Below are 16,318 nucleotides of genomic sequence, written 5' to 3'. Positions count from 1 at the left end.
AAATGGAAGAAGCTGATACTGGGGAGCACCCGCCCAGAGGTGAAAACAGTACTCCATGTGAGGCCGAAATTGCGCCTTATACAGTTGCAGGTGGTGACTCATAGTGAAGTACTGTCTCGCCTTACTGGGTACATCAAGCTTTTTAGAGGCCAGTTTGGCCTTCTCTTCCAAGTGACCACGGAACTGAACGTCGCTCGATGTATCGACGTCAAGTATGACAATACAGGCTGTGGCAGTTATGGAGTGATCTCGAATACCCTTTGCTGTCGTCTGCATAGCAATGAATACTGCTGATTTGCAGCACATGATTGATATGCAGAAGAAACGGATAAAAAATATTTAAATTTGATGGGCAATGCAAAAAATATCAACTGAATCGAAAACTGTGCTACTGCACATTAGATTGTCGATTCTGTAGTGCCTAATAAACTACTAATTCTAACTAAGCAAAGCTCTCCCGCCGAAGCATTTTTTATATTTTTTTTTATGATAATAAGGGACGAGACGAGCAGATGTTCAGCTGATGGTCACTGATACAACCTGCCCATTTTAATGCAGTGCCGCTCAGGATTCTTGAAAAATACAAAAATTCTGAGCGGCACTACTATTGCGCTCGTCACCTTGAGGCAAATAAGACTTAACATGTTAATGATAAGTCTCATTCCCGGTAATTTCACTAGCTATGGCGCCCTTCAGACCGAAATACATAATGCATTACTGCTTCAGGGCAGGAATCGGCGCCGTTGTGGTACCCATAATTTGGCCGGCATCCCGTGCAAAGGAGCCTCCCACTGGTTCTTTATTTAGTAGAATAAACAAATAATAAAGTAGTAGCCTAATAGGTACCCTTCCTTATTCATATTAGTATTTAAGTTGACATTGTAGCCATGTTAGTTATAGTCACCCACCACATGCCATTATTATTACATTAATAAACAAACAACTTATATCAATAATTCAATTAGGTTTTGAATTTCCTATTACTAGTATCACAAATAAAATTTGAAAACAAAATTTATGAACGAGACTGGACTCGAGCCCGACTTTCCTCTAAGTCTCGTAGTGTCCGACTTGGCCATCACCACCCTTCTCAAAAAACCATCCTATATATATACTTATATCAAATATGCTGACATATGTACAACATTTCTTATTTTAATTTTTAACATACTGGAGTAAATTGTGATTGAGTATGCTTGTTGCATCATTTTACCGTGATTGTTGTAATTAAAATAATTTGTACAATAGTGAAGCTTTTTAAATTTATTTAAATGAGTGGTGACGTGTTTGATGGCACTTTTTTATGAGTGTCATTATTTTACAAATGTGTTAAAATTTTGGTGTAATTTTGTCGTTCAGCCAGATATTGCTAAATTCAGCCCACAGTCATGGTGTGATGAGTTTGTATGATTATATTATATGCACTCATATAAGAATGGTAAATAACCTCTCATGGCCACCCGTCCTTATAAAAAAAACAAATAATAATAGTCATTAAGACCGAGCCATTTGAAATTACAAGTTGCAATTAACACCGACGGTCATTTAAAATTGACAAAATTCTGGTGTTCATTGAATTTCAAATACTGGCTCCTAGTATAAAAGGAAAGCTTAACTAGCCAAAAAAGTGTTGGTTGTAAATTTTTGCCATTTTGTTATCCAAGATAGTGTGCACATGATGTACATGAAGATAAGAAAAATCTAGGTCATCAGGCATGGCATAAATCTAGTCATGGTCATTAATTTTAAATTACCAATTAACAATTCTACACAATTATTTAATGATTCTGTGTGAATTCCAATAAGGACTCTCAAAGGAACTTCGGTGGCATGCTCCTAGTATTCTTTCAAATTTTTATGAAGAGAGAAGTGTTATTATTAAGAATTTTACCTGCTATTCATTCAATTATTACTTATTTATGTTATGCATATAATGTTAGCAATTTAAGAGATAATGTTGATTAAGGAAAACACTAATTATTATATTTTATAAATGTTATTCACAAAGATTATGTTAAATTTGTAGTTCCTTTATTTGAGTCTGTGTAATTTATGCCTTAAATTTAAATAAGACAAAAAAAAATTTTTTTTTGAATTTGCAAATATATTCATATATAAACTAGAGCTTACTAGATAATTTTGATATCCATTAAAACAGGTCTTCGGTCTTACGAGGATATGATTAGAAAGTGTCAAGTGCATCTGGTTGACTTTTGGTATACTCAAATCAGAAGTCAATCTGATTTGAGTATACTAAATTTTTAAGTATACCTGTATCTGGTATCCACAAACTAAATTTCCGGGAAGCTAAAAAGTAAGTCCCGGTTCACCATGATTAAACGTGTAAATTTAAAGGTCTGTAGTATGGAAAAGTGATAAATATTATTAGCACCTAAAATTGTGAACAATCATCATAATATTCAACTATCAACAAACTACCAACCATACACACACTGCAAGCAATCCACTAAGCAGTTTTAAATATTTATTCTAACACCAGACTTTAAATACCTCATTACGTTGCTTTGGTAGTGAAGAGAGTCAACGCACAATCTTTAATTTTGAGATGAGCAATTACGTTACTCACATCAGTGCAAAAACTATACTATCTCTAACCCCCTTTACCATTGTTATTAATATTATTTAAAATGTGTGGGTTGTCTCTCTTCACCAGCAGTAAAAATATTTTATTCTCATTCTAGTGCTATTAACTCCTATATTGTAAAATGTGGATTGAAACTCTTCACTACCAAAAGCGACAATTAGTAGTTTATATGAGTATAGCATTCATAAGTGGACTGTATTACACATTAGTAGTTGAAAGATGACATGGTCAGTTATTCTCTCCCACCACACTCAATTATGTGATACCAATGGACTGACATCAATATTAATTACCCACTACAATGAACAGTGAGCTAAGTTGATTAGTTTTAGTAACAATATCCCATTGCTAAATCAAATTTTACCTTTTCTTAAAATTAGCTTTTCCTGAAAATAACAATTCGCCATATGGTGTTAGAGCACACAATATACAAACCTTAAAGGCTGCCAAACTCTGGTGATTCCTCCTGTATTGTAAAAGAGTAATACTGGTAGTGATTATATTATATTTTTAATAAAAAATAAAAAAAAGATATTACCTTTTTGTGTTTGAGTTTTGAGCTCTCCTGATATGCTGATTCTAGTTTAGGTATATTTGGTGCTCTCTTGGATCTGGTATTTTTTATATTTAGTAATATACCAAATGGTGCAAACCAGTACCTGGAGCAAATAGGGGAAATATTTCTTATAATTAATTCAGAATACCTACATCAATTATTATATAAACAGTTATAAATGCAAGTTTATATCTCGCTTCATATTCTATAAAGAACATACTTACTTGGATTAAATAGAACTTACATAAACACATTATGTGTGGATAAAAGTGTGACCAAACTGTAAATTTCTGTTTACCACTGATGAACAATGATAAACAAATTAAGACAATAATGGAAAAAAAATATTGTATACTTCTGTTATTGTTATTATTTTTATGCTACTAAGTAATAATATTAAAAAAGAATATTTAATCTATTAGAAAGACCAACAAATGATTGTAGATATAGATGCAATTTACTTACTTTTCCATAAGATACCTTATACCAAGAAGGCAAAACGCTAAAGGTATTGGATACAGAAGGTGTCTGTGATCATTATAAATTACAGATTTTTCAGGACCTGGAGCTATGTCATTCCATGTTGTGTTCGGCGGAAGCCAAATATCTTCGTCCCAAAACTTATCCAATAAATACCGCAACATTACACTATTTTACAAAAGTAACAATAGTCCTCTGTCAACTTATCATTTGAAATACAATAATTTATTTTAAAGTGTCTCTTCGCAGTTCGCACAAAACAAAAGTCCACTATTTCTCTAACAAGTAACAAGACTGCCAACTGCCAAGTCCTAGTCAAAGAATATTTAAAATTTTTACTCGTTCACGGTTCAAGTAGGTATGTAATCATTATCAGGAGTATTACCACATGACAGACTACGTACGGTACGTACGTCTACTATTACATATTCTTTGGTATAACTAAAAGTACTCTGTGCTGCCAAGTGCCACTGTCTAGTGTCTACTGGTACTGACTGAGGCTTAGCACGCACTGCGATTATACGCTTGCTTTCCCTTCTGTTTTCACTGGGGAATCAATTGCCATACTTGAAGCAATTTTATTTGTTAAGTCTCATGGCATGAACAATTCTATTATTCTTTTAGACTACAAAAGCTGCCTTCAAGCAATACTGTCAAATCCATTAGGTCTAAAAGTAATTTTCCAATTATACTTAAAATAAGGGAATCTATGAAAGAATGCTATGACCTCAATATTAACATTGTTTTAGCATGGATTCCAGGTCATTCAGGCATCCTTGGTAATGAAAATGCAGGTGCCTGTGCAAAGACAGCTATTGCAACAGGTTCCCTCCAATATTCAAAAACTTCCTTTAAATGTCTCCCCTCCCTAGTTTTCATTCCTTTTGTATATATTTTGTGTAAATATATTAAAATAAATAAGATTAAGTTGTTAATAGCACAAAATTCAATAATTTAAGTAATTATATTTGTGTATGTCCTTTATAGTCCTAACAGCATGTACATTTGTTTTAGGTATAAGAAAATAAAACTTGTTTCAATCTTAAGCACCGATCACTACCATTAAAATTAGTAAAAGAATACTCTAAGCTTGGTGGTATACCTTAACGTGACATTGGCAAACTTGTGGTATACCTTCCACAAGAGCCATAGTAGGAAAAATAGAATAGAACGCTTGCTTTTAAACGTAAGTCTGAAAACGAAAAAAAATAACACATAGCTTTCTATACAAGCGCACGCATTAGCTACTTTTTACAGTGACTGATTTTAAAAATGCAACTTGCTACATTTTGATCGCGGTTTGTAAAAGCCCGTTTTTTTGTGTCCCATAGTATTAGTATAGCAGCGCACGCGTGGTGGTTAACCGCATTCGTATTCAGTCTCGACTGGGCAAGCGCAGAGGATAGATCTTTAGGTGATATTGCCTTACGAAATTCAGTGTCTTAATATGGTAGGTACTGGCCCACAGATTGTAATATTTTGTCAAAAGTACGAATTTTTGGACATTCTGTAGTAATTCATAAACTCATTGGAATGCTGCCGCACGTCGTTGTACATTTTGGAAAAATATCCTTTCAAATGTCTTTGATCTGGTAGTGGGTGTACCCAGTACCTGTGGCGGCGCTGTTTTCTTTTTCTTTTTTCTGTTTTGAAAACCAAAGCCGCAACACATGCTGCTCGCCAAAAATCGATCAATCGAAATCAAATATTAAGCAAAACGCCAACAGCAGTGCGAGGTTGCATGCGGTTTTGCGTTTTCAGCTATTTCTAAACCGCTCGCCTTTAAATCGCAGTGCGTGCTAAGCCTTACACTGTACACGACAGAACGTAGATAGAGTATAGGTATAGTCTAAGCGACAGAACTCTAGGTCTGTACCTAGAGTAATAGCTGTGACCACAGAACACTACTAGCTCTAGCGAGTTGGTTGTTTTTTCTCTACACTAGAAATAAGAGAACAAAGAGAATTTAAACACTACGTTCAGAATAGGATAAAGTGAATCTTTGAACTTTGAAGTTTCGGTAGGCTGCCTATAAAGTAAAATGTATAAAATTTATCACAGACTAATATAATTTATATACCTATGGTGTTTTGATTAAATATTATTTACTTGCTCTGGAGTCTGGAGTCTGGAGAATGAGATTATCGATTAATGAGTATTGATGTTAAGGTTATGAAGTAAAGAAAAAAGTGTGGTGATTACTGGTTAAGTAGTGATAGGGAATCTGACTTATGGACGCAATAGGAATAGTGTAACTTATGGCATAGTACTTCATTTAATAGAGCCGGAGTGCTTAACAATAGTTTACTACTTAATTATGTTATTTTGCCCGACCTGTGCCAATATACTTATGGTAGAGGAATGCCCAGAGTCTGGACTCCGATATGCATGTAATACTTGTCCTTATGTGTACAATATAAGGAGGAAAGTATCATCAAAAACGTTTCCTAAGCTCAAGGTTAGTTTCCTTAGTAAAGTTAGTAACTTTGTGTTTATGTCTGTTTTAATATTAAATAAAAGTAAGAATTTTCTATGAATTGGCAATTTGAAGAAAGTTTAGAGTTTAATTTATAATATAATTCTGCAATTAAAGGATTAAAAAAAATATTATAGTTTACTTACTTATTTTAAAGATGTTTCTGTCTAAAAAGAATAGTACTATTGGATTCCATATTTAATTTCTGATATAAAGCAACCTTCTTTCTCCTAATTTGACAGTGGATACTAAGTTGTAGTCAAAATACAATTACTGTCACTTATTATTTTCAGGAACTGGATTATATTATGGGTGGTGCTGCCGCATGGGAGAATGTAGATTCCACTGATGCAGTTTGCCCCAAGTGTGCACATGGAAGAGCTTTTTTTATGCAACTCCAAACCCGTTCTGCAGATGAGCCCATGACTACATTTTACCGTTGTTGTAATCATACATGTGCACACAACTGGCGTGACTAAATTAATCTGTTTAGATTTTTATACTATGATCTTTTTAAATAGAATTATTGTGAGCTATAGATTTGTAAGGTGTGTGTCTATAAAGATGAAGATAGACAAAATGGCACCAGTATTACCATGTACCGAAGATAAGTCTTTTATGAAGGCAGCTGATCATTTGGCCAGTGGCAATGTAATTGCTGTTCCCACTGATACTATATATGGCTTAGCCTGTAGTGCAAACTGTCCAGAGGCAATAAAAAAGTTATATACAATTAAAGGTAGAGACGCATCGAAGCCCGTAGCTATATGTGTAACTCACATAGATGACTTAAGGAAATGGGGAAATGCTGCCCATTTAAGTGATAAATTACTCAAAAACCTCTTACCTGGGCCTGTAACAATAGTGTTAGAAAAATCAAAATTTTTAGATAACCCTTACCTAAATCCAACAACTACTAAAGTTGGAATAAGAATACCTAATCATGAATTTATAAATAGAGTCACTGAACTATTTAATATGCCAGTTGCACTAACAAGTGCTAATTCTAGTAATGAACCATCATCACTGTCTATCGGGGAATTTGAACATCTATTTTGCTACCTAGGTGCAGTATTTGATGGAGGAGTCTTAAATCAAGGTATGAATGAAAGTAGAAGTGGCTCTACTGTCATTGATTTGTCAAATGTAGGATATTATAAGATAATTCGCCAAGGAATATCATATGATAAAATTGTTAAGATTTTAGATACACAAGGACTAGCTAGTGTTGTGTAATAAAACAAATAATTGTTAATTTGTAGTTTTATTTATCATGAATGTCTTTATCATAGCCAGCAATTTTGTTATAAAATGTAGTTATAATAAATGAGAATTTAACAGGAAATAAATAAACAACAATTTTCAGACTAAACAGAAACCTGATAATGTTACTTTTGTAAAATCGTGACTGTAAATTATATGTTGGGTTTTATAGCATGACAAACAAAATTTTAACCCTACAAAACATTTAAATTGAGCAATTTTAATTATGTTAAATTAAATTACTTTACAATACCAACTTTTATTCTTTACATTTAGATCCGAATTTATAATCATATCCATTACATAAAGTGGCCTATCTATTCAATAATGTTCAATCTATAACTATATTCAATTAGCTTTCCTCAGATCCTGATGCAACACAATAAATTCTAATATAAAACTATATACTATTTCATAGTTCTTGACTGTTTTAAATCCAAACATAAGTTTTTGCAACCACACTGTTTTGTTAAATTATATTTAAAATAATAAAATAGTTCTTGCCATCAACATAGATACAGAGGTAAAGCATATCTCATATGAGCTTACTTATGGGTTTTCTATGTTCTGGAAGTTTTGTATGTAATTGCTGCCATCTTTCTGGAGGCCAGATAATACACAGAGCTCTAGCATTAATCAGACCTAAAGAAACAGGGCCAAATGTGTTACTGTCTAATGTATGGCCTGTATGATCACCTTCTACCCAACAATGTCCTTCAGGTATCTTAACATATTGATTTTTGTATCCCAATGTGCTAATAATATCACCTTCTAATCCAACAACGCGTTTAATAATTTTTTGATTCGGATCCTTTGGTGACACTAGAGATATTATGTCACCCCTTTGAACCTTATAGTCTCTTACTGACCAACGGGATAAGAACACGTAATCTGTATTCTTCGATTCAGGATTGAGTACCGGCTGCATTGATACACCTTCGACCCGTGCAACATATCCAACCGTGTCCAAAAAAGTTACGCCGATGGGCAGACCAAGAAGGACTGATCTAAAAAAATTTTTAAGCCACATATGTAAGCCGGTAATCTTCCCTGGCAGTGGAATATTACAGACATATTCGCTTTATTTGGAAGTCTTTTCTTTTTTATTATACAATCATTTCTATGAATTTGAAACTAAAAACATTAAAAGTAAAAGGTTACATTGCTTTAATTTAAACAGAATGTCATTATCTCAATGTCAATTAAAAATATGTAGGTACCTACTGAATATTAGTGATGTGCCGAGTACGGCTTGATTAAGACTCGATTCCTACTTTGGACGCACCTACTCGAATACGTATCAATTTATTTTCATTCAAGTATGCCTGACTCGCTTCTGGTACTCGTGCCAGGAAAATCGACATCGTACTCACTGACTCGATTCTATAATATCTTATCTCTTCTTAAATAGCTTCTAGTAAGTTCATTCTGTAATAAAACTTAAGGAATTTGTTTGATTTATTATCGTTGTGTCGTTATATGAAATATACAAAATATGTTGTTTGAACTGTTTTTCAAGTAGCGGTCTCGAATTTCCAGAGAAGAGTTCTGGACTAGAGTCAACATTCGCATACGCATAAAACTCGAGTATTGGGCTCGTACCGCGGGTTCGAGTCATGATTCGAATACCGTAAAACTCGACTCGATCCACCAAAACAGCAACTCGGCACATCACTAGAATAACAGGCAAAGAGGATGTAATTACTACTAATGTCAGTTGACAGTTCACAGTAGACAATAGTTATTTCTTTTGCTCAATGTGAAAGGCAGAGCCATGCAGCCATCGTCAAAGGTGTGTTTTTTTCAAGTTTTCTTTTAATGATAACGCCGAAGCAGTCTTTCTTCATTCATCTAATAAGTTTCAAGTCCAGTATAATCCTTTTTGGATTCACAGTTCTAATTTCATTGACGTAATTAGTTTATATAAAATCATATAAGTCGCAGGATTCCTTAATGTCTTGAATGTCGCGCGGGATGCTTTCCATTTTATTGTAGATCTGTACTAAGCCGTGAGCTAGTAGCGGGCGTTAAACATTGAATGCTGTGTATTCAAAGAATATTTGGAGTGATAAGAGTTTGATTCTGGCCCGAGTTGCATTCCGTGCAAATCTAGGAGTGTACCGTCCAGCTAATACGCCATAATGGCGGCAGCGTGCCGGTAAGCGGCTTTACTTGGTTTCCAATGAAAGAAAAAAACGAGGCTCGCTAAAATTTTAATAATTATAATAAATTTGCCGCGGTTGGCTTGCAAGAACACAAATTTATTTGTCGTGAGTATGGACCATTATATACGCTTGTACTCCCGGTTCGTAAGTACTTCCCTGAGTGTAATGGCCGAAGATTTTAGGATGGCCCGGGTCGAAGATACCCTCTAGTCGGTGGTGATCGTCGCACGTGGTCAGCTGTGCACTAAGCGGCACGACATGCTGTTTCTAACTGAACGTTACTCGAACGTTTAGAGACTGAGCGTTTGGCGATTAAATAAAACAACTGCTTGACTGTAAGGAATATGTGGAAGATATATGGAAGATATGATTTATTAAAAAGTTACACGATATATATACAAAATCCTTAAACCTAGTTACCCAATTACATTCGTTACTTAAAAAATATTTACAAGTTCAGAAAATACACACCAATACTAGAGCTTACATTTTAACCAATAGTAAAACGTTTCATTCAATAAGATTTGAGAATAATATTATGTGTTCTATCACGCTCTAAAACTAATGCTATCGCAGTTTGTGTAAACTCGCGTCGAACCTCGATCATACGATGTCAATGAGCATTCCGCACCTACGGCTGTTGCTCATTGATTAAAATTGCATGAATAGCGATCGACCCCCGAGTCCCGACGCTTCATTCGAGGACGCTCGGCCTTGCTGTGCGGTTGTATAACGCGGAGCATATGACTGATCACGTGAGTATATCTGCGGTTGTCGAGAGAAAGTACGATGCTTGAAACTTCACTGCGATGACTACTGGTGATCTGTATGATTCTATGAGTTGATGTACATCATTATGAAATGGTTCTTATCAGAGCTAATATTACGTTATATAAAATAAAATGTTCTTGTCAGAGCTAATATTACGTTATATAAAATAAAATGTTCTTGTCAGAACGAATCTTTCGGCATACGCTTATTACAGTTATTATGCACGATTACTATTTCTACGATCTATAATGCTACGTTACAAGTTAGGTATTAGACATTTGTATTAATTGATATTATTGGTTGTAGGTACAGCTACAGGAGTCCCCTTCAAGTGAAACGCACCGGCAACTTGATGAGTCGGCCTGTCCTTGACATTTTGATAGGCTGGCACGTCAAGTTGTTCGTAGGGTCCGTTAACGTGGTATTTTGGGTATTGGTGGTATGTTTGTTAGGTATGGTATCGGTAAGGTTTTGGGTAACTTGTACAGGTAAAGGTAATGAATATAATGTATTGTTTTCTTCAGTTTCATTTGATAAATATGCAGGTTTTAAACGGTCGATCGATATGTTTGTTTGTCGACCTGGTAGCTGAATGGTATAAACTTTACCGCTTCGTTTGATAACACGGTACGGTCCTTCATATGGTGTTTGTAATGGTGGTTTTACTGAATCTATTCTAATAAACACATGACTGCATGTATGTAAGTCTTGATGAACAAATATGTGTTTGTTATTACGATGTGAAGTAGGTGAGTGTGGTTTATTAGCTGCGATATGGGTATGTAATTTATCAACGTAGGTATGATCCATTGAGGTAGATGATGTTTGTGTGTTTATGTCGAAGAAATCACTTGGTAAACGAAGGTTATAGCCGTATGTTAGTTCGGCGGCGCTAACGCCTGTGTCCGATCGTAGAACTGCGCGCAGGCCTAATAATACGGTTCATAGTTCATTGACCCATGCACAGGTGTTCGTTAACCTTGAACGAAGGGCTGTCTTTAAGCAACGATGAAAGCGTTCTAACTTTCCGTTACTCTTTGGGTTATAGCTAGTACTTCGTATCCGTTTTACTCCCATAGTTTTCATGAGGTTGGTAAACAGAGCTTTCGAACTGTCGACCTTGATCGCTTGTTAGGGTCGCTGGGCATCCAAATCTTGAGATCCAGTGATTGTATATGATATCTGCAATTGTCTCGGCTGTAATATTGTCGCTAGGGCAATCCCTAGCGACCTGAGGCAATCCTCAGGCCAACCAGTATGTCTGTCGATCATTGTTATCAGATAACGATGTCCTTGAGCAGAGCTAGGTAGAAGTCCAACAATATCTATGTGTATATGCTGAAAACGATCGCTTGCGTCAAAACATTGAATTTTGCTGACTGTGTGGCCGTTGTATTTTACTTTTCTGACAATTTATACAAGTTTTACTCCACTTCCCGATGTCGATATTCATTGATGGCCAAAATAATTTTTGAGATATTAATTTACGTGATGTTCGTATTCCTGTGTGAGTAATATTATGTACACTATTATAAATTTGTTTGCGGAATTCTGTAGGTATGTAAGGACGTATATGACTTGTTGATGTTTCGCAATATAATTCTAGGTTCGTGTTAGGTACATTTATTTTCTTGAAGGTTAAGTTTGGTTGTTGAATGAGTTGTGTTATGCTGCTGTCTCTCTCTTGTGCGATTGATAATTCGCTGTAGTCGATCGTAGGTGACACTGTTATTGTTTCTATTCGACTCAATGCGTCCGCAATAACATTGTTTTTTCCACTGATGTGTCGAATATCGGTTGTGAATTCACTGATGAATAATAATTGGCATGTTCGGCGTGGCGTTTCGTTTGCAGTATGTGTTTTATTCATAGCGAATGTGAGGGGTTTGTGGTATGTGAATATAATTAATTCACGTCCTTCAAACATCTTACGGAAATGTTTCACTGACTTATAGACGGCCGAGAGTTCTCTGTCATACGCTGAGTATTTCTTCTCCGCCTCTGAGAATTTCTTTGAGAAGTAACCGAGTGGTTGCCAATTATTTTCGATGTATTGTTGGAGGACTGCACCTACTGCATTGTCAGACGCATCGCAGAATATTGCGATAGGGGCATCATGTGATGGGTGAGCGAGTAAGGTAGCTTTGGATATACTATTCTTGCACTTTTCGAATGATTGTGATGCTTCGTCGGTCCATTCAATTATTGTTTTATCACGTTTCTTGACATGGTGTAGGTAAGCGTTTAGCGGAGCTTGTATTGTTGCAGCATTCGGTCAGTCGGTATGTGGTCACGATAGAAATTTAACATGCCTAGAAATCGTCTTAAACCTTCTATAGTTTTCGGTTTTGAATATTCGGTAATGGCTTTAATCTTCTCTTCTGGTGGCTGAATACCGTTTTTTGATACGATGTATCCAAGAAATTTGACTTCCGTTTGGCCTAAGTTACACTTCGCGGGGTTGATAGTGATACCGTTTTCTTCCAATCTTCTAAGAACTGTTCTTAGGTGATCGCGATGCTCAGTCTCGTTTGCTGAGGCTATGAGCAAATCGTCGATGAATGGGAAAACGTAGTCTAATCCACGGAGCACTTCGTGAATAAATCGCTGAAATGTTTGTCCCGCATTCTTCAGACCAGGACACATGCGAGGAAATTCGAATAAACCCATTGGTGTGATGATAGCTGTCTTCTCTATGTCCTGTTCCCTGGTCTTCAATTGTTGGTAACCGCGGTTGAGGTCGATTGTGGAGAATATTGTTTTTCCAGACAGATGATGGGTGAAGTCCTTGACTCTCGACACTGGATAACGATCGGGTTTGGTTATGCTGTTCAATCGTCTATAATTACCACATACCCGTATATCTCCATTCATCTCCATTCTTAGGTACTATATGGAGTGGTGAAGACCATGGACTTTTACTCGGTCTGCAGAGTCCTTGTTGCATCATGTTTTCGAATTCTTTCTTCACTATTTCATAACGATGAGGTGGAATGGGACGAGCACGGCAATGTAATGGAGGTCCTTGTGTTTCAATATAATGTTCCACGTTAATTTTTGGCAATAATTGCATCGATGTTAATCTCGTGGTACCGGGGAATTCGGCGAGTATCGCGTGGTACGGATCCTGTATATCGATACTTCGTATTGTGTGTGAGGTCGTTGACATTATTGGCGCGTTGATTTTTAAATTTGTGACGGCATCAATTAATCTTCGATTTTTTAAGTCTACGATAAGTTGATGGTGGTTGAGAAAATCGGCACCTAATATTGGTTTCGTGACGTCAGCTACAATAAACTTCCACTTGTATGGTTGACGTAGGTTGAGATCGAGTTCTAATGTTTTCTCACCATAAGTTGAAATTGTTGTGTTGTTTGCAGCGTACAATTTAAATGGTAGGGGCGTTTCTTTCAGGCCTATTTTTCTTGGTAGGACGGATATATTAGCACCGGTATCTACTAAGAATGACATCTGTGTTTTCTTGTCTGTGACAAAAAGGCGGTATGAAGTGTGAAGGACGCCGGGTTCCGCCGCAGCTAGCGTCCGTTCTAGTTTCCCGATGGCTCTTTCTTGAAGCTGCAGGGCGTAGTACAACGTCGTGCTTCACTACCAAATCGGAGATGGTAATAACAGTAAAGTGTTGATGAGCTATTGAGTGTACGGGAACAGTGTTGTGACGAAGTTCTATTGCGAGATGACAAGCGAAATCGGTGGCGATGATAGTGTTGAGATGGCATTGACTTGAGTTCGGCGACTTCTAGTGATAGATTTCGTATATCGTTAATAAGGAATTGTGTGTGATCTACCTGATTTGACGTCGATGATTCTGGACCTGATGCTGGTGGCTGGCTGGAGACGGCTGGTGGCAGGCTGGAGACGGCTGTTGGGCTGGCAGCAGCTTACTCCACATCATGCGGAGGGTGGAGTCGGTAACCTTGTCCCTTGCAAGGTTACGCATGCGTCGCAGTAGCTGTGAAGGCTTCTGGTCTCCAAGCTCCACCTCGGCGAGTAGCTTCTGGAACTTGCGGCTGTCGGATTCTTCATATATCGATATGAGACGTTCCTTGATTGCTGAATATTGTTTGTCTCTCGGTATGTTAAATAGGATGTCGGAGATTTGTTCGATGTCAGCCTTTTCTAATTGGACGAGCACCATCTGTGTCAGCTGGGCTTGACTCCTCTTGAGATCATCAGTGGCGGCTTCAAAGCTGTGATACCACAATCGCGGATTTTCCCGCCAAAATGGTGGTATGCGCATCGACAGTGAAATGCTGGAGATTTCTGTCGCGGTGGGCGCTGAGAGTGGCTGAGCCTGGTTTGTGTCTTCCATTTCTTCGTCGGGTTGATATTCCTCGAGCAGAGATTCGTCGAACAGGAATTCGTCATTTCGGCGAGCTGGTGTAGCTGTTCTTCGATGTGTAGCCGGGCAGAGGTTCGGTGTATTCTGTTCTGGCTTCCTTCCGTCGGCGTTCTTGTTCGGGTTCCTTCCGTCGGTGTTCTTGTGGTTCGGGGTCACCACTTTAGAGACAGAGCGTTTGGCGATTAAATAAAACAACTGCTTGACTGTGAGGAATATGTGGAAGATATATGGAAGATATGTTTTTTTTTTTTTTTTGAGAGGAGGAAATACTGTTACGTATTTACGCCCCGGCACGGGGCGTCTTATTGGGTTGAGACTATGGTGAAGGGGGGTGTACCCGCATGCCTTCCTAACCAAGATGTTGGGATGGTTAGGCCCCGTGTCAAAGAAGCGTCGCGAGATCTCTTTAAAGTGTTGAGCTATCGTCGGAAGCTCTAGGTCGCGGTGAAGGTCAACGTTTTGGATGAACCACGGTGCTCCGGTTGCCATGCGCGTGAATTTATTTTGAACTACTTGCAAACGACGTAAGTAGCTCGGTCGGGTGTGCGCGAAAACGACGCTTGCGTATGACAGTATGGGCCGTACGATGGTTTTGTACAGCGTCACTTTGTGTTTGAGCGGAAGTTTGCTTCGCCCACACACAAGTGGATAAAGGCGACTGAGGACAAATCGGGCTCTATTGCATACCGTATCAATATGTTTCTTGAAGTTCATATTGCTGTTGAACGTGACTCCTAAGTATTTGTAATCCTTCACCCACGGTATGGGTGTTTCATACAGTTTAATAACGTCGGTCGGTTGTTTTTAGCGCGGATGCTATTCGCGTTACCGAAGAGTACCGCTGCACTCTTGGCGGGGTTCACTTCAATCCGCCATTTTCTGAACCAGTTGCCTAGTTCATCGACGGCGGCTTGAAGCACTTTAATGTTCTTGCTCAAGGTTGAGCGGTTGGAGCCAAAGTAGAGTGCTGTGTCGTCAGCGTACTGAGCGAGCTGGACACTCGGAAACTTGGGAATGTCGCTCGTGAAGAGCGAGAAAAGAGTGGGAGAGAGGACCGAACCCTTTGGCACGCCAGACCTGATGGGTCTGGGTGAGGATAGGGTGCCCTCTACTCGATATCGGAAGGAGCGATCAGTAAGGTAGGCTCGAATGATGCGCACGAGCCTGTTTGGCACTCCCAGTTGATACAGCTTGAATACTAAGCCGTTGTGCCATACCTTGTCGAAGGCCTTCACGACATCGAAAAACACGGCTGCCGTGGTAGCGTGAAATTGACGCCGTATGAGAATGTACTCGGTGAGTCGGTGAGCCTGCTGGGGACACGAGTGAGCGGTTCTGAATCCGAACTGTATGTCGGGTATCAGGTTAAGCTCCGCGATGTAATGATTAAGACGCGCGAGAATTAATATTTCGTAAAGTTTCCCGATCGAGTTAATTAAGCTAATAGGCCTATAGCTACTCGGATTAGCTTTAGGTTTATTGGGTTTTGGGATACCGATAACAATGGAATCCTTCCATTGTTCGGGGAACGCGCTATTAGACAATAGAATATTAAAAATGGTAACCAATAAAGTAATAAGAGTCGAGGGTAGGATTTTAAGAACCCTATTGTTTATAGTGTCGGGCCCCGGGGCCTTCTTG

At 37.8% G+C, this 16,318-nt stretch overlaps 4 protein-coding genes across 4 annotated transcripts in view; 2 read left to right on the top strand and 2 right to left on the bottom strand.

Annotated features, from left to right (window-relative positions):
* Positions 1 to 3,928, bottom strand: part of LOC126974201 (ceramide synthase 6) — a 43,777-nt gene extending 39,849 nt beyond the window's left edge. Inside the window, exons 1-2 of the mRNA XM_050821650.1 lie at positions 3,627 to 3,928; positions 3,144 to 3,264 (exon numbers count right to left, since the gene is read on the bottom strand). Coding sequence (XP_050677607.1) covers positions 3,144 to 3,264; positions 3,627 to 3,805 — 300 coding nt within the window. The 5' untranslated portion in view covers positions 3,806 to 3,928. The remainder of the gene's footprint in view (positions 1 to 3,143; positions 3,265 to 3,626) is intronic.
* A 1,849-nt stretch (positions 3,929 to 5,777) lies between these two features.
* Positions 5,778 to 6,596, top strand: LOC126974230 (DNA-directed RNA polymerase III subunit RPC10). Its single transcript, XM_050821694.1, has 2 exons — positions 5,778 to 6,099; positions 6,411 to 6,596. The coding sequence occupies exons 1-2, from the start codon at positions 5,959 to 5,961 to the stop codon at positions 6,594 to 6,596; spliced, it is 327 nt and encodes a 108-aa protein (XP_050677651.1). The 5' UTR covers positions 5,778 to 5,958.
* A 25-nt stretch (positions 6,597 to 6,621) lies between these two features.
* On the top strand, positions 6,622 to 7,372 carry LOC126974221 (threonylcarbamoyl-AMP synthase). Its single transcript, XM_050821678.1, has one exon. The coding sequence runs from the start codon at positions 6,622 to 6,624 to the stop codon at positions 7,351 to 7,353; it is 732 nt and encodes a 243-aa protein (XP_050677635.1). The 3' UTR covers positions 7,354 to 7,372.
* Positions 7,366 to 8,587, bottom strand: LOC126974229 (mitochondrial inner membrane protease subunit 2). The gene has a single exon (XM_050821693.1). It carries the CDS (start codon positions 8,408 to 8,410, stop codon positions 7,916 to 7,918), a length of 495 nt encoding a protein of 164 aa, XP_050677650.1. The 5' UTR covers positions 8,411 to 8,587; the 3' UTR covers positions 7,366 to 7,915.
* Positions 8,588 to 16,318: the final 7,731 nt, after the last annotated feature.

The sequence above is a fragment of the Leptidea sinapis genome, chromosome 31, assembly GCF_905404315.1.
Source record: "Leptidea sinapis chromosome 31, ilLepSina1.1, whole genome shotgun sequence".
Taxonomy (NCBI): Eukaryota; Metazoa; Arthropoda; class Insecta; order Lepidoptera; family Pieridae; genus Leptidea; species Leptidea sinapis.
The sequence above is the reverse complement of the archived record's forward strand: the minus strand, read 5'-3'. Positions and strand labels throughout refer to the sequence as shown.